Source organism: Sinocyclocheilus grahami, unplaced genomic scaffold (assembly GCF_001515645.1).
Source record: "Sinocyclocheilus grahami isolate Dianchi unplaced genomic scaffold, SAMN03320097.WGS_v1.1 scaffold4.1, whole genome shotgun sequence".
NCBI lineage: Eukaryota > Metazoa > Chordata > Actinopteri > Cypriniformes > Cyprinidae > Sinocyclocheilus > Sinocyclocheilus grahami.
The window spans coordinates 436,833-455,102 of record NW_015505183.1 but is presented as its reverse complement, the minus strand read 5'-3'; the positions used below and the strand labels follow the sequence as shown (position 1 = coordinate 455,102).

The window sequence follows — 18,270 nt, the reverse complement described above, 5'->3', positions numbered from 1 at the left end:
GAGAGCTTGTCGGCTGCACGATTGAGCTCGCCTGGGATGTGAACGGCGCGAAGCGACCTCAGATGCTTCTGACTCCAGAGGAGGAGATGGCGGGCGAGTTGCGACATGCGACGGGAGCGAAGACCGCCCTGGTGGTTGATGTACACAATGGTCGCTGTGCTGTCCTTACGGACCAGTACGTGCTTGTCATGTAGCAGCGATCTGAATCGGCGCAGAGCCAGCCATACTGCTTGCAACTCGAGGCAGTTGATATGCCACTGTAGTCGGGGCCCCGACCAGAGCCCCGCATCGAGGGAGAATCGAGACATGAACGTACGCGTCCTTGAGGTCGACCGCTGTGAACCAATCGAAAGGACGGTGGCTGGGTAGCCAGTGGCGGAACAAAATCAAACAGAAACATAAGATTCTCCACCCGGCCCTCCTCCGGGGGAAGGAGTGGTGCAGTCACCATCTCCTGAAGAGCAGGATCCAAGAGCTCCGGGTCGCCCGTCTCAGGGATGCCGCCTGCTCTGGCGCTTCAAGGGCTTGGCAGAGGCGGGCTGCGCCGGTTTCCTGCGGCCAGCTCCACGCTGCAGCCCACCAAGGTCAGCCATAGGTCGCGCTCCTGGACCACCAATGTGGACATCGCCGTGACTTTCGTTGCCCTAAGTGCGAGGTCCGTCGCCGTGCGCAGTTCCTGCAGCACACATGGGTCAGCACCACCCTTGTGCAACTGCTTCAACGCTTTGGCCTGGTGGACTTGCGGGAGGGCCATGGCGTGCAGGGCGGAAGCGGCCTGTCCAGCAGCACTGTAAGCCTTAGCCGTCAGAGTGGACGAGAACTTACAGGCCCTGGACGGAAGGCGTGGATTACCTCTCCAGGCGGCGGCGCTTTGCGGGCAGAGCTGCATGGCAATAGCGCGCTCGACCGGAGGGATGTCCACATACCTTTGGGCCGCCCCCCGTCGAGGGTGGTGAGGACGGAGGAGGCACCAAGTCTGTTTCGGGCAGAAAAAGGTGCCTTCCAAGACTTAGTAACCTCCTCATGCACTTCCGGGAAGAATGGAACCGGAGGCGGCTGCCGACACCCGGCCTGCGCCACCAGGAACCAATCATCCAGCCTCAAGCGTTCGGGAGAAGGCAGAGGCCTCCAGTGCAGCCCGACACTCTCGGCGGCCCGGGAAAGCATAGCGGTCAGCTCTGGATCTAAGCCCAGGCACGAGAGGCAGCGATCATGACCATCAGATGGCGGCAGGAAACGACCACATCCAGAAACGCACGAGCGGGAAGCCATCTTTAAAAAGACGCCCGTCACTCGTGAAGCTCTTTTAGAAATTGCTCTTTTAGAAGGAAACACACTCTTTTAGAGAGAGCGCTGAAGCGCCCAGGGGAGGTCGCGGCGAGACCGCAGAATGGAAGCTGCAGCCCGCTGAGGTTTCAGCAGCCTGGATGGCAACCCCCGCTGATACGCCATCACACCAACGCCAGCTGTTTCTCTAGAACACTCGCGGCGAGTCGTCCTGTAGAAGGCTCGGCTCCGAAGCGAAAAGCTGATGTGCGTTTGCACGCGCTCTCCTTTTATACCCGCGCTGCAGGGCGGGGTGCGCGTGGCGAAACACGCACGCCAACTGTCATTGGCTTGTTTAGTTAACACTCGAAGGTGATTGGGCTCTCGGGCGAGATCCCAATTCGTCAGTCACGACTGACGTAACGTAGAACGTGACTGACTGAAAGGGAACAAACTTTGTATAAAAAAAGAAAAGAAACATAAAAAACAATATGCATCCATCCAGAACACAATGCAATCAAGGCCAAAGATAACAAATGAGTTTTAAGGAGGGTTTTAAACATGTTGATTGAGGTGAATGACCTTTTAGACAGTGGTAAATTACTCCACAACCTTGGGGCAATGACTTTTAAAAAGTACGACACAGACATTCAACAAATGTATAATACATTTATAATGTGACTAAAACTGTTGTTTAACTTTATATCTAGAAATCTCCATGTGAGAGAATATTATAGTGATGTTAAGATTGCAATACTGTCTCAAGTGAGTTTGAGGATGTCTTTTTTTTTTTTTTATAAATCCTTAGAGGAAATTGCAACATCTGTAAGCAAACATCACCTGTCAGCTGCAAATCAGAAGGACATGCTGAGAAATAGAGGAAGAAGCATTCAACCAAGTTTAATTTTCAAGAAAATTACACATGCATTTTTTTTTTAAAAGCCAGTAGATAAAAGTGAGGAGAGATTAAGAAAAATAAACTGCTGTGCCCAAATGTGCCATCACATGACGCACGACAGGGTCCACAGGAAACAAAGTGCATTGTTTTGAGGTTCCTCTGGAGGAGAGGAGATGTTCTCTGTCAAGTGGTCCTTTGACCTCTACTATGTTCACTGTCAAAGAAGTAATACCCCATTTCCCCTTCACATAAATATCAAGCAAACAGGAAAAAAGACCTTAGTCTAACTGTCTAGGTACTAAAATTAAACATTAAAACTTGTGGAAGCTCATGCAACAGCTATAGTTAACTAAAAGGAGAAGTGACCTTATACAGTTTTGAGATACTTTATTTGAGAAAAATATTTGCCTGTAATAGAATAGCAGGCTGCGTGGGATGAAAGGAAGAAATGAATGAGCAGCAGAATGAGATGGGTAGAAAAACATTTCAACCTAATGGAATGTAATGTGACAACTGCAAAACTACAAAGCAATGTGACATTATGTGTATTTAGTGAATGCATGTTCTTTTGTAAACTTTAATCTGTACTTAGGCCATTCCAGACAAATTTCCTTATCCTATACCACTGCCAGAGCAAGATAACAAGATACAATTTGTTTTGGCAACGGCCTGGGAAAGAGGCATATGTGATATATAATGTAGCGAGTAAGAATATGTGCCCACATCCTTGAATTCACTGCTGCAAGACATACAGTGGGTACGGAAAGTATTCAGACCCCCTTACATTTTTCACTCTTTGTTATATTGCAGCCATTTGCTAAAATCATTTAAGTTAATTATCAATATGGTGTTATCAATTGATTCAGCCCCATTTTACTTTTTTTAGAGGTGTTGAAGTGTTATTCACACAAAAATGGATAAGCCGAAGCTCAAATGTGCTTGTTTCATGCAAAAGACTTTATGTATGTGCCTTAATCAATGTTTATATTCAAATTATAAATTCAAGAAGACTTGGATTAAACCATTTGATTCATATAGATTACTTTTATGATCTCTTTATTAACTCTTTAAAGCATCAACATTTAGGTGGAATGGACTTTCAGTAGAGGGAGAGAAATTTCTCAGGTTTCATTAAAAATATCTTAATTTGTGTTTCAAAGAACGACAGTCAAGTCGGCAGTCTTCCGTTTGAAACAACATGAGGGGTGAGTATTGGTGGCCATTTTCATTTTTGGTTGAACTTCCCTTTTAATATGACAAGATTTAAATCTTTTGAGCAAGCAAAGAGACTCTGAGAAAGAATATGTTTCAGACACTTGATTGAAATACTACAGTCACAATCTTTGAAACTTAAATCTAAAGGGTAGGGATTGGGTTCTTGATATTTACCTATTTAAGAAGGCATTTCCAAATGCATTGAGTTTGCGGAAAGGTTTCTTGGGGTCCACAACCAAAGCATTTCCAGGAACAATTCCCTCGTTCTCATTATACATTACAGCTATGAATCCATCTGTCGTTGGTTCGGGGCCAATTCGCATCCCCGGAAAATCTTGCTCCAGAAGATACCTGCAGGAGGGAGAGGTTAAGTATTAACAAACCACTACTTAGTGAACTGGAGTGGCATGATTATGTGACAGCACACGCTAACAAAATGTCATGGTTGGGTGAGAATAAAAACTAATGGAATAAATGCTGCAGGGAATTAATTTAAAATGTTACCCAATAGCATTTAGCGTTGAGACACTGTGCAGTTAAATAAACATCCAAGCTGATCAAGGATCAAAGCTAAACAGTGGCACTTAACCCTTGGACGAATGCTAGAATGTAAAAACAGACCTATTCATCAGTCTCACTCTTCCTGTAACTCCCTAGCCATAGCATAGATCCCTAGCACATCCTGCCAGAGGATGAGAAAGTGTCAAAGGTTTCCAAGCAAAGAAACACACATGGCTTGTCATTAAAATCTAACAAAAACATAAGGGAACTATAAATCAGACTGTGCTCATTGTTAAATATGGTTGGATCACTCCTTTTTGCAAATTTTTAATGAAAGAGACAAGAAAAACATTTTACAAGGGGAGGTGAAAAAAACAATACAAACACGCCTCTAGCACTCAAAAGCCTCTTTCACACAGAAATTCCAGAAAATACATGGATAATGTGTCCCAGGATCATTTGATTTTGGTTCATTCACACTGCCAGTGATTTTTCGGGAATCTGTGCATGTTCTCTATTATAGATCAGTGGTTCACACACATTCAATAGAATGTAACACGTATCGTTTCTCTAAGCTGGCGAACAATCAGTGCGCATAGTGAGGAGCTCCCTGTTCTCTGCTTCATGCACATAATTTTTTTCCCGTCGTGAACGTTGATCTGCCTTCAAAACTCCCGATAAAAAAATTGCACGATAATCATCACTACGACACACCCTTTACTGCAGGGGCAGATTTACCCATTAGAAAAAAGTCGGCGACCGCCTTGGGCCCCCAAAAGCCAAGGGCCCCCTAAAATGCTTTTCATGTACGATTTTCATGATCTGCGTGTCTGCGTTGAACGTGCTTCTTGTGTATCCTACTTGTAGCAAATGAAAATATCATGCATCTGAAGCTGTAAATAAATATTGAGCAACAGGGCGTATTATATGTTTATTGTTTTAAATGCCGCTTACTCTGAGAAGGACCCAAGTAGAGGACGCACACGCCGTTACTTTTTTGGTTTATATAATCCTTAGGTTTGTAAATGTATAATTTACTTTTCAATATATATTTTTTTCAGTTTCATTCAAATTTGCAGTTAAAATAACAAAGTAAATGTATTTTAAAGTTTAGAATTAGACAGTCTTTGGAGAGTGTAGGCAATTGGGCTAAGCGCATGGCACATAGACTTATGCTGGCAACTCAGTGGACTTTCCTCGTCAATATAACCTATATTTTTCACATTTTTCTCATTCTCACAAATTCAAGTTTTTATGTGAATGAATAGACATTCATGGAAGGGAACCGATTGTCTTCAGAAAAGTTTAGATGACTTTTTCATTTTATCTGATGCGCTGCTTTGTTTACAGCCGTTACCGGGGAAACCACTATATTTTTGATGTTCCAAAAGCACCTCCTACTGGCAGCGAATGAATGTTCATTTTAATAATCCAGTATGCAGTTATTGTTCAGGCCAATGCAAAAGTCCACCCACATAATCCCGTTTTAAATTAATATAATAATTTATCATTCTTTTCTGACACTCATCCCTTTTCTCAAAAATGGTTTAAAGGCTCAATTGTGAGGTTTACCATTTTATAATTTATTTTATTTTTGTGAAAACCTGTATCTCATCTGTAAATCAATTGCTATTTCGTGGTCTACAACATGAAATAAAGCCATTATAACATGTACATGAAAAATGTAGAAACATTGGACACAACTATGGGGCAACATTGTGGAGCAGCAAGCATCACAACAACAACAAAAAAGGAACCTGAAGGTTAATCTAGGTAAATGTGTGCAAATGTATAGGGCCCCATTCCTATATTTTGCCAGGGTTCCCAATTCACTAAATCTGCCCTTGCTTTACGGCATTGGTCCTGCGTTTTGTTCACACAGGGCCCGTTCCGGGACTGATCCCAGCAATGCTACTAGGTCCCCATCCCGGGATCAGTCCCAGGACATTTTTGTGTTCACACAGAAGGCACTCTGGCAACTTTCTGTGATCAACGTGCTGTGTGACAGGGGCTATATACTTCATTCAACTGGAATACAGTGTTTGAACAGCCTTAAATATCTATACATTTTAATTATGACCTTATTTTTTACATTATGAATGGCTGATTTAGTATAAGCCAGTTGTAGTTTGAGGAGTTCAACAAGAAACACAGAGCGATTGGATTTTCTCATTCATTCAGAGACTGTCTAGAACAGGACCTGATGAGCTACAGCACAGACATCAAAGCTGGACGGTATATTGACCTACACTGAAAAGCCAATAAGAAGAATAATGATGCTTTTATGAGTTGTTTGCATACTCTCCAGCCTTCTGCATCTCTTCACAGATGAATGTGAGCTGACATAAGCTGTTTTTACACACCCCCTTGCCAGGGTTTGCAGCCACCACAAAGAGCTGACTGTACTGAACTTCACACGTGTACATGCTGTTCTTTGAGAAATTAAATACAAATAAAATAAATACATGAAAAATAAACAATAATAAAAAAGTCTCAATAAAAATACTTGTGTCTAATAATATTCTAATAATTTTGTAATGCGTTGCATGACTTACTAGACATTACAATTCATTCAAGTTAAGAAAGCTTACAGAAAAGTATACTACTTGGTGTTTTGCTGCCTCGCACCTATCTGTCAAACCCATGCATTACCGTATGAAAGTGGTCTTCCCTGTGGAATACTGTCCGACCAGCAGGACCATAGGTTTGTTCTGGAAGTCCGCATCCTCCAGCGCCGGTGAGTGGAAGTCATGGAAAAGGTAGGTCTCCTCCAAAGGCAGAAGTTTTTTAGCATAAAGACTCTGAAGTCCTTCAGTCACCGTTTGAAACATGTCTCCCTCCTTGTTCCTTCCACCCTGTTCCTTATTTACCCAAGTGAACATGTTGCCGTTCCTCGCAGAGCTCTTTTATACGTGATGCAACCTTAGTTCCCTTTTAATACTTGAGGAATTTAAAACTGTCCCAGTGTTAGTTGTTGTTTTTATCGGTTTGTTGTAGTATTGACACTACCCCGTCTACTGTCCAGCTGTGTGTCGCGTGACCTCACCTGTATCCTTTTATGTGACGCGCTCTTTCTCACGACGCTGGTTTGCATATTCATGAGCTGGAGTGACGCACTGGTTTCACACTGGAGAGCTCCCGCTGGCCGCTGCTGAGGGCGGGTTGTTAGGGAGCAGTGAATCTGTAGGCACTGGCACTGCTGACTGCTAGTTCTTTTCAGTGAAAAAGAGAAGGGTAGGAACAAAGTAGCTGACATGGCGAGAACCGAAATCCGCATTTTGAGAAATGAAATCCTTGAAATGAAATCATCCCGGAGTACATAAGTATAAACTTAAATTAAATTGTGTGACAAAGCGCCGCAGGATATTTTAAAGAACGTTTAAAGAAGCATTTTAAACCAAATTTTGACAAAGCAGATACACGTATGAACAGTATATACGTGTTGTAAAGATCCTGCTTATGGTGTTTCACTATGACCGAAATTCCCCGTTAGCTCATCCCGTCAGACAGTGGCCAGTCAGGCTTGTACATGTACGACACCTAGTGGTCAGCAATGAATTAACAGTATGTTATTGTTGTCCCTAATTGTTTAGCTAGGATGGGTCTAAATAATTACTTTTTAAAACTCGAAATGGTTTATTTCCAATTCAAAGGCTACCAGTTTCTTTAAAAAAATCTTAATGTTTTAATTATGTGTAAATTATTGTTTAGACCTCTCACATATAACCTCTTATTTTTGTTATTGGTGCCAGGTATTAATTATAGCTATTAATCCTGAGGATTAATACATTTAAATGATTATTATTAAGTGTAGCAGTATCTCAAGACAAAAAAGCTACTTTTTGTCCAATAGGAAATAGGTATTACTGTTATTGACCTGACATCATGCGAAAAAAAAATCTATATTTTTGTATAATGGTATTAGTTTGTGAGAACAAACAGTTCTAAATTGATACTTTTTCTAGCAAAACATTTGCTTAAGTGCACACTGAGGAATAAAAGCAGTCACATAGTCTAGTAAGGTAGGTTTCAGTTCCCCTCAGGTCCAAAAAAAAAAGTACTTCAACTTGACATCCATAAAAACAGAATTCAGAATGTTTTCCAACAATTTTATATTGATATATTTATACATATATTACACATTCAAACAATACTTGTGCAAAAACCATCCCTACCATGAAAAATGATCTGGATTATTGTATGTGTCTCTAGCAGCATGGCTGGAGGCATAAAGGCATTATTTTAGACTGTTTTAAAAAATAAAATACAAAACACAAAAGGACAATAGATTCTGATGCATAGCATCTATTAATTAGAACATTACAAAAAATAATGTGTCAAAGTGGTAAACGCAGAGAAGGTTAAGTCATGTAAGAATAGGTTTTACATGCATAAAAACTGAGGTTTTGCTTTTTTGACAATGGAACCCTTGCAGGGTCACTGTTTAGTGCCAATATAGTCCTTCATGAATGCTCTATAGTCAGGTCCTTTATAACGACTACACAGAAACACGTCCACCTCTGCCCGCACAAACAAGACTTTCTAATCACAAAATTCCACTCCACATCAACTGTCCATCAACAAACCACTACAACACAACAGATGTCAGTTCAATATTTGCATATTGTACAAAACCACCAAAAAAAAACACCAATACAAAGCTTGTCATGATTACCAAACATGAAGGACAACCAGTATGAGAGATGACCATTAGCCTCAAATGCATTCATACTCATTAAAGGCAAACATGATGATGAGTGTAAACAGCTTTCTTTTACTTTGGGCTGGATGTTAGTCAACCAACACATCATCGAGGCATCATTCACTTCAATTTCACCTCGTCCTGTAGATCCAGAGACATTCACATTCTCTTGGTTGATTAGAGTTGACGTATTACTCTTCACTGCATCTTAGATGTAGTGACATGGGAGGTTTCATCTGCTCAAACCTCCTGCAAAAGGCCGAAACTATCTAGCCTAGCAAGGCACTGTTATTTCCCAAAGAGCGCACCATCTCACGAGCACAAGCTGACAGCTCGGACTGCTATAAACCCAAACTTGTTCTGAGTTCTGCCTCTCTCAGCCCTGCTCTTCGAAGTCTTGGCTGAGAGGGCTACGTGACTTGATATTATCTGGACCCAGTGAAGCTGAATTCAAGGGTCCGGGAGGTCAGAGGTGTCTACAGTCACCTTGATGAAGATGGTGTCGTCTTTGATGTAGGTTCCGTTCTCCAGGACAGTCTGAGCCACAAAGAGTGGACAGCCCGAGGCGATGTTCATTTCAACATTGGGCCGGCGAAAGCTACTGCTATTGGGGTCTGGTTTGAAGGCATCACCTAAGTGTTTCCGTGCTGGCCCCTGGTCCATTAACATTAATGTTACTTTCTGTTTGAACGGCCATGGCAGCAAGGCGTCATATTCCCCACGCATGACCACGAAAAAGAGCGAGAGATGTGTGCCTTTACCCATTCCGTCCCCATTGAGATAGATGCGGGCACACATCTTGTAGCCGAAATAGCCCGTGTAGAAGGGCTGGCTGTAGAGCGAGAGGGCTTTGGAGGCCACGGCTTCTTGTTTCCGTCTTTTGTAGTCACGGATCTTCCAAATGAGTGTACCGTTGAAGCTGGCCGTCTCCAACACCTGCAGCTTCAGGTCCATCTCTGCCAGGCGGATGTCATGGACACTCATCGTATCATCGTGACGTGAGAGCTGCTGCTCTAAGGAGCCTGGTGACAGTATTGAAATGTGTTAAAAAGAAATGTTGTAAACACACATAAGTACTTGGTATAATGCATAATAATTCAGGTGTATATGAAATTTTCTCACCCAGGGTGTGAGAACCAGGACTGGAACCAACACGACCCGAATCGAGAGAAGCTACATTTGAACGCATGCTCTCCACGGACGCTCTCAGAGCCTCCACCTCCTCCCTCATAGCTCGCAGAGGACGAAGCTCCCGCAGCTCCATTTCAACCTCAAGCAGTTTCTCTGAGTGAGTGCTCATCAACATCTACATACATAAACACACAAACATTTAGAGAACTTCTTGAAGTTTTAATCACATATTGTAATATTTCACAGCTGAGTCTTTCTTTTTAAGATCTAAGTTTGGCCAAAAAACTTAGGGGGGGGGTTAAAATTTTGATTTAAAAAGTCAATTATTTTGAACATAAAATACATTAATAATGTAACTACAATGTATAAATATTTAATAAATCGTATAGTACATATCTTACCACTCAAAAGTTTGGTGCCTGAAAGATTTTTAATATATATTTTTTTAGTTTCTTATACAGTAAAAACAGTAATGTTGTAAATTTTTATTGTGGCTATAAAATAATCGTTTTCCATTTTAATATATATCAAAAAGTAATTTATTCCTGTGATGGTCAAGCTGAATTTTCAGCAGCCATTACTCCAGTCTTCAATGTCACAATCGTTCAGAAATCATTATGCTGATTTTAATAAGAAACACTGCTTATTATTATCAATGTTGAAAACAGTTGTGCTGCTTTATAATTTTGTGGAAACCGTGATACATTTTTTTAGCATTACTTGAAGGTTCAAAAGAACAATTTATTAGAAATAGAAATCTTTCTTAACATTCTAAATGTTTTTGCGGTCACTTTTAATCAATTTAATGTGTTCTTGCTGGATAAAAGTATTAATTTCTTAAAGAAAAAAAGAAAAAATTACTTAATATATAAAAACCCCAATTTTTGTGTTTCTTTTTGTAATTTCTTCTTTGACTCACAGAAATTTGTTTTGCATTGAGGTTCTACATAGTCACTGTCATCAAACAACAATCAGAAAAACATGGAACAATATATAGTGGGGTCTAAAAGTCTAAGATCACTGTTGTTGTTTTATTTTTATTAATTAATTAATAATTTACAAAAAAAACAGTAATGGAAAAAAAAGGCAATTTATGAAAATCATATCTACTGTATCAGCATAAAAATTTGAGTAAAATGTTGAACTGAAAAGTGGATATAAATTTCAGAATTTTTAGTATTTGGTATGTCCTCATTTTGCTGAACATTTAAAAACAATGTTCCAAAGAGTATCTTCAATGGAAGCAAATAATCTAACAACCTTTTATACAAAGTTTAAAGGGACCTATCCCGTTATTTTGTATAAAACATGTTAAATGTCACACATTCACTAATTTGTTTAATAGACAGATATTTTTAATGTTTCTTATTCACAGAATAATGTTTCTTTCTTTCAATTATTCAAAATCCAAAAGCTTTCATTTTTTCCAGGTTTAATTTTCAATGTGGTCTCAGACTTTGAGCCCACTGTAGAAGGCATGTCACAAAGCAAAGGCATTAAAACATAACAGCATGTGTAAGACTGAAGTATTGCACAGTACAGCACAGCAGACTTGCGTCACTTCATGCAAAGTAGAAGTTATTTTTAGCTTCACCAAATGACTCAAAAGAAAATAAAACCACTGCTTGGTCACGGCTCTCACCTGCACGCTGACAACCTTCTGCTCCAGCTGCCTGATCTTTTCTCTCATCTCCTCATTCTGAGTCTCAACCTCTGCAAGACGACTGCTGAGGCTGGGCAGAACTTTATAACGCTCCATCAGCTCACTCTTAACATCCTCTACCTACACACACACACAGATTGATCAGTGTATGTGTTTAATCTGACTACATGTATGTACATATGAACAGGAAAAAGCATATTCATTTTCACACCGAAAACAACCCTTTCTAGTTTCTGACATGTTAAATATAAATGTCTATAAATGTCTACCTTGGCCTCTAGTGTGGTGTTTCTGACCACCATCATTCTCAGGTGCTCAGATGCAAAACTGGACTCATGTTCCCTCATCTCTTGATTCAGCCCCTTTAAAATAATCAGATGCATATTAGTAAAAAACTAAACAAAAAATATTTTTCATACATATTTCTACATTTACATTTATCTACTGTACATATTTGAATCAACATTGAAGCACTACACTACTGTAATGTTAGTACATTTCAAATGTCCTTTAAATCAATATCTGCTCAGGAATATCACCTTAAAGGAGCATCCGTAGCGAATAAAGGAGCAGGTCACCTGGGCCTTTGGACAGTCATGCTGATGAATGGATAGCTATAGGAGACACATCCAACTCATAAATACATCACAATTCATCTGCCTTTTTCATTCATTTATAATTGAATTCATTGTTCATGCATTTAAAAGCAAATACACATAAGTTAGTAAATCAAAAGTAATGCTCAGTACACTCCAAGCCTACCTCACTTCTTAGAATGGAAGAAAACGAGCACTGATTAGGGCATGCTATAGGAAATGCAGGACAGACTGTATCTTTGTGTTTCTGTAAAGAGAGACGACTGCTAGACTGAAATGCACTAAAACATACTGCATACTGACACTTTCACGGTTCGAGATGCTAACAGTTAAAAAAACTGTGTGGGGTAATAATGACAGGATCAACCAGGCGGAAAAACAGAAAGCGATCTTGAAGTGAAAACACACATCGATCATTCTCTAAATGACAGTCAACATAACGGGAGATTCCCCTAAGTTCCTTGTACAAATGTGAAACTCAAAGGTCATGGGACATTAATGACAGAACACAAGGGGAATACTTCTCATAGAGGAACTGAGACGTCCACTAATTCCAATCCAGAAAAAATAAAAAAACTCAATGATAACTGAAAAAAAAGATCTCATGAATTTCTAAGTACTTTCCATTAGATTTCAGGTCCTTTTTATGGGAACTGGGGGATTTTGGGTAATGCATGTTACCTGTAACTCAGTGAAAGCCATCTTGTGATTGCAGAATTCACAGGTTATCTCTCTGTGTTTGCATTTGTGGCTCAAGTGCTCAGACATGTCTTTCCTTATCATCTTCTCCTTACACTTTCCCAAGGGGCACGGCACCTCGAAGTACGGACAAACTTCCAAATGGTCCTGTTCAAAAGAGAGAGACAAATCTGAATTTTATCTTTACCTAAAAATAACACACATGGCATATAATCTATGAATGAAACTACATTCGCCATTCTCACACTTATAAAATGATGCAAGTTAGTTTAAGTCTAGGCTCACATTTCTCGGCGCTCGAGGCAGGTTCTAGTCAGGAGGAATTTAACATATGATATGTAGACTATTGTGTCTAAGAATCATATGACTTACCATGACCTGCTGTAAACTCATTTGTTCTTTACATCCATTTTTCTCACTTCGGCAGTAGACCTTCAGAGCCATAATTTCCCTATTGCAGCAAACATCCCGGAATATCTAACATCATAAGAAAGAAAGAAAAAAAACATCTGTTACAGGGCCTGCATAACAGAGATGTGTTGTGTGCCTGTTATATGGCCCACATTACTTTCACTTGGAGCTGTGTGAGTGAGATTTAATATGTAACGGAGTGGGTGTGTCCTTGTAGGTTTTGGCTTCACTTTCTTACCTTATCTTCAAAAAGTGGTTCTACATCAGCTGGACAAACTGGGTTAGGCTTACTGAAAAAAAGTCAAATCCAACTATAAGCAAATTGTATCCATAATTCAAATGACCTACATTTTGAAATAAAAACAACAGGAATACCCCAAGATTTATTTGCAATGCTATTTAGATCAGTACTTCTGAACCTTTTTGACTTCAGGGCCCTATCGTCTACAACAACATTCAAAGGCCCCATGACTTTTCCAGTTGTTTGTGATTTACTGAATAAGGATTAATGATAAGAATTTTAAAAATAGTTTTTTACTCACAATTTCAAAGTTGATCATAACTAGAAAAATGTATATTCATTATAAACACGCACATGGTGTTTTAATAGTTTTATTAATTTACATGACTTTTCCGGGCCTAGAAATCACACTTTAAAAATTAGGCTACCTCGTCAATTCAGGTTTTTCAAGACGATATAAACCCTGGTTCTTCAAAGAAAAGAAAAAGATAGAAAACATTTGTTATGGGGGGTGAATTCAAATAAGAGGTATAATAATTTTTACCTGTTTGTTTGTTTTGTTTTTTTGCTTACTTTAATTTTTGTTTTGTCTTTAAAAATGTTAAGTCATCTTAAGGCCTCCGTGGAGGTTTGCTAGTTGAGAACCACTGATTTCAATCATATTTAGCAAACTTGGCCCACTGTGCACCTAGCAATAACATGCATTTTCGGCAAACAGATTACTAGGCCTGTCACGATAACTTTTTGTTGTGCAATATATTGCCCCAGAAATAATTGCAATAAGCGATATTATTGTCATTTAAAAGACCATTTTTTGCCACTGAATATATGATCATAATGTAACACCATAATAATGCAAGAAGGCCTACACACTTCCAAATGACAACAAACTTTAAATTTTTAAGAATATTTAGATCATGGAAATTAAGTATCAAAATATTAGATACCTTAAAAAACCGGAATAAATAGTAAATAAACATTTTCAAACAAAAAGTGCAAAGTAACTAGTAGAAAAATAGAAAAATACACAAAGAACTTGTATGGAGATTTTTCCATCTACAGATTTTTTACCTTTTCTCTGTAAATTAAGGGTGCACACTATTGCTGAAAAACACAATCACTACTTAGCAGTCAGATGTCCGTATGCAAAAAGGCACAGATCCCTGAACAAGACCATATCTGCAGATGAAACTTTGTTTGTAGAAGCATTTTTTAAATTTGAACTAGCACCTCATGACTACACCACGTTATGTACGAGAAGCTGCAAAACACACAGGCGCAAGTGGAATGTACAAAACATGGTGACATTAATTTTGAAGTAAATATAATGGGCGACATATTGCGTCACCAAAAATTATTGAGGTCATGTACATATATTGCGCGATAAGTTGATATATTGATTATTGCGACAGGCCTACAGATCACAATCGAACATCTCTTAACCATATTAAAATCCAGGTGTAAATGCACCCAAGACACAGTGTGGTTCCATTCAAATCAATGAAACAACATTTGGAGGTGGTGAGGAATGTTTTCTGGCCCTATTTGATGATGGGTTTTTTTTATTCTGCTCTCACAATGGGAAAATAACCTTTCAATTTTGTCACCTGATTTGTCATCTGACCTCTCATTAATTATTCCACTGAACTGCATGACTATTATTCCAAAATCACACGTTATCTCTCTGTCTCTGTCTAAAAGACTTCAAAATGTATTTTTTTCTCTTTAACCCCTACTAGCATCTGGCATACTTTTTACATTGGTGGTTGTTTTGACAAAAAAAATAAAAAATAAAAAAAGGCATTTTCCATTTTTGCGCAGGTTAGTACTATCAAATCCCCACTGTTGGAGATGCATTGGAATGGAAGGTGTAAATGCAATCCAGCTCAAGAATATCCAGACACTATCTAGATAAGAAATATGTTGGAACAGTATGTTGGAAGCTTTATGCTAATAAATATCTAAAATTGCTTGGCTTATTCCTTGGCTTGTGATACCGCAGCTTCTTTATTATTACAGAATTCGTATGTAGCTCACTAATGAACCGTGGCCCACCTGAGCAAGTCTGTGATGCAGCTCTCGCAGAAGCGATGTCCACACTCAGTTTGCCGAGGGTTACAGAGCACTAGCCTGCAAGACTCGCAGCAATACTTGGCCTCAGGTGTCGTGACAAAGCGGTCCCTGAAGCCGCCATGCACGGGCAAGAAACCCGGCTCGTGCCTGGACCGCTGGGCCATGGAGGGCATGGCAAGAGATGGAGGACGCTGCTGCAGGGCAATCTGCTGTTCCACATTACGCCCTGCGGACATGACCTGAAGAAAAACAGACAGATTAGGATCTTAACTGTAAACCCATAACATGTACACGAGAAAAATTGAAATGCTGAACATCTTAGTTACAGAAAAAGTTCACAATGACTTCCAAAAACACGACATACTGAAAGAAGAAAGAGGATAGTCTACTGTCATCTTTGGCACATTAAATTCTTTCTTGTACAGACTGAAGCTGTCAATAATTCTGTATTGTCTGGGAAGCATTACTGAAACTAAAATGGAATGGGCTGTTGTCTGATTGGATCCAGAACCCCTTGGCAAACACAAATTTGTGGTCGCTTCACTGCCATTGTTTCAAGAACACAAGTGTGTTTAGTAGCAATACTGTTCAAACCTTATTAAGTCAGAAGAGTTTGATGGATTTAAGGCATGACTACCTGAAGCCCTCAAAAGCATTTGGACACTTAAGACACACTTAAAATGTCAACAACACATCAAACCAAGTGGCATCTGCAACAAATGACGCTTGACTTTCAGTTGTCTAACTTCACTCTAGTAATTACTTTTACTAGTCCCAAGGTGATTTTACTGGATGAATGAGTCAGTTCCTCTCAAGTTCACACAGGTGTCCTACTAGAGAAACCACCGGTATAGTTCACCACATTAGCTGTGGAAATGCTTGAAATTAGCTTTGCAGACAAATATAAATTGCCTATGTAATAAAATAATAATAGCAATAAATGCAAGTGCACAGCATATATAGGAACTCCTTCAAATATACCTTTACATTGCTGTGGAATATAAATTCTACCATTCAAAAGTTTGGGGTCAGTAACATTTTTTTTATGAAATCAATGCTTTTATTTAAGGACACATTAAATTGATCAAAAGTAACAGTTCAAAGAAATGCTGTTCTTTTAAAATTTCTGTTAAAAGAATCCTGAGAAAAAATATATATATCACCGTTTCAAGAAAAATATTAAGCTGCACAACTGTTATAAGAAATGGCTGCTAAAGCATTCATCTTTGACAGAAATAAATTTTAAAAAAGGAATAACATCACAGGAATAAAAAAAAAAAATGTATTTGTTTTTTTTATTGTTTTATCATTAGTGATACACCAAAAATACAATTCTGGCCTATACTGTTAAGTTGATAATAAATGTCAAGTCAATAAACAGCCCACAAAAAATGTTCACAATTAAACATTTAAAAGTAAATTAAAAAAATCAGTAATATCCCTACTCACCATGAATCATTGTTCTACACTATACATAATTATCCATTTTTTTAATAAAAAAGTATATTTGTCTATCCACCTTTACAAAAACAGTATTTCTGATACAAAACCAAATTATTATAAAATGATGTCAGCATTTTCATTTCAAAATTGCTTATGAAAAACATGACGGCAAAGTAAGCCATGACTGTATCATCTTGACTGTGATTAAGTGACGAGGGTGTCGTGAGACCTATTAACCTCTTAAATGCCGTCTGACATCACAACGGCTTGACTTCTGCCTCTCTCCGCTCAAGCCGATGTCAGACAGATAGAAGTTAGTCATCTCCTCTTACATTTTCATATTCGAATGCCTGCCACCGAGGCAACATTGTGCTTAAACATTGTGCTTACATTGCCACATCAACAGCTCCTGACCGGCAGCTCTCAAGACTGGGAAATCCCTTCATAACAGGCATAGCTCTCTAGCTCTAATAATATCTCCCCTATGAGCCAGCTACACACTAACCGCACATGCAGGAAGGTCCCGGCTCCATTGCTGAATGCTGTTAGAATTCCTTTAAGCAGAGGATACCACAGTTATTCAACAAGAGTGACTGGTACCCACCGCACATGCCTCTTCTCTGAAATTGAAATTATAGCTATTTATGGTGCATTTTTATGAAGGTAGGTAAACCTTGCAAAAAAATATTTTGAATTGGGAAGTTAGAGCTCAGTCATAGATCACTTGAAATGGTTTGATCTAGCTTCCAGTGACAAACAACTGCTCTTAATGAAAAACATTATTACTGTTGTTTGCTAAGGCATATTCGAGGTTACGGATCTGAACAAACTACTAACACCAAGTAGCAAACTTCAGTATGCAACTCATTCCCACACAGACTGTACTACGAACAAAAACGATACCTCAAATTGTGAAGCTTGTTGAGAAGAAGTGTGCTACTACTTTTTAAACCAATCAGCTTGATGATTTATGACTGGTGAATGACAAAATGGCTGAAAAATCCCGTTAACTTACATTGAAAAATAGACTCAAACGTTTACTTGCACCAGTAAGATTAATAACATTTTTATTTTCAATTACAATTATGGCTTTCAAAAATTCTGAACAAAATGATAAAACGCATTACTTTTTGCAATTATGGTCCTGTTTTGTCAAACATACTGATTATATACTTTATATGCCAAAATATTTGTAAATATATTAAATAATTTTTTAGTATTTAAAATATATATATATATATATGCAAATGGTGGTTGAAATACAATGCTGCGTGAACTCAACCAATCAGCATGTTCAGCGCTCAAGTCCCGCCCCGAAAGTTCCGGACCTTTGAAAAAGTGCTACCTCGCGAGCAGGGACTTTCTGAGGGGCAATTTTTTACCTGGAACTTTATTTCGATTCTGGTTCCTGCGGTGGAAACACACCGAGTA

At 39.0% G+C, this 18,270-nt stretch overlaps 2 protein-coding genes across 4 annotated transcripts in view; both read right to left on the bottom strand.

Annotated features, from left to right (window-relative positions):
* LOC107582305 (EH domain-containing protein 4-like) overlaps positions 1–6,897 on the bottom strand; it is a 19,891-nt gene extending 12,994 nt beyond the window's left edge. For both annotated transcript variants that reach the window (XM_016268084.1, XM_016268075.1), the window contains exons 1-2: positions 6,533–6,897; positions 3,554–3,730 (exon numbers count right to left, since the gene is read on the bottom strand). In XM_016268084.1, the coding sequence (XP_016123570.1) occupies positions 3,554–3,730; positions 6,533–6,762 (407 nt within the window). In that variant the 5' untranslated portion in view covers positions 6,763–6,897. The remainder of the gene's footprint in view (positions 1–3,553; positions 3,731–6,532) is intronic.
* A 1,078-nt stretch (positions 6,898–7,975) lies between these two features.
* LOC107582288 (TNF receptor-associated factor 3-like) lies at positions 7,976–15,638 on the bottom strand. 2 transcript variants are annotated; one of them, XM_016268057.1, is made up of 10 exons: positions 15,379–15,638; positions 13,321–13,372; positions 13,044–13,148; positions 12,654–12,818; positions 12,139–12,219; positions 11,916–11,990; positions 11,646–11,738; positions 11,356–11,496; positions 9,705–9,888; positions 7,976–9,604 (listed from the first exon to the last, which is right to left on the bottom strand). In XM_016268057.1, exons 1-10 carry the CDS (start codon positions 15,630–15,632, stop codon positions 9,033–9,035), a joined length of 1,722 nt encoding a protein of 573 aa, XP_016123543.1. In that variant the 5' UTR covers positions 15,633–15,638; the 3' UTR covers positions 7,976–9,032. The 2 variants fall into 2 exon arrangements, with proteins under 2 accessions (XP_016123543.1, XP_016123551.1); XM_016268065.1 differs by lacking the exon at positions 12,139–12,219.
* Between the last annotated feature and the right edge of the window lie 2,632 nt (positions 15,639–18,270).

Excerpts from the sequence above, each read along its gene's own strand:
- LOC107582288 (XM_016268057.1), bottom strand. The coding sequence starts at position 15,632 with ATGTCCGCAGGGCGTAATGTGGAACAGCAGATTGCCCTGCAGCAGCGT. Across the intron at positions 11,991-12,138 it reads CTTCCATTCTAAGAAGTGAG|CTATCCATTCATCAGCATGA; the intron begins GTAGGCTTGGAG and ends TGTCTCCTATAG. Across the intron at positions 9,889-11,355 it reads AGAAGGTTGTCAGCGTGCAG|ATGTTGATGAGCACTCACTC; the intron begins GTGAGAGCCGTG and ends TTATGTATGTAG.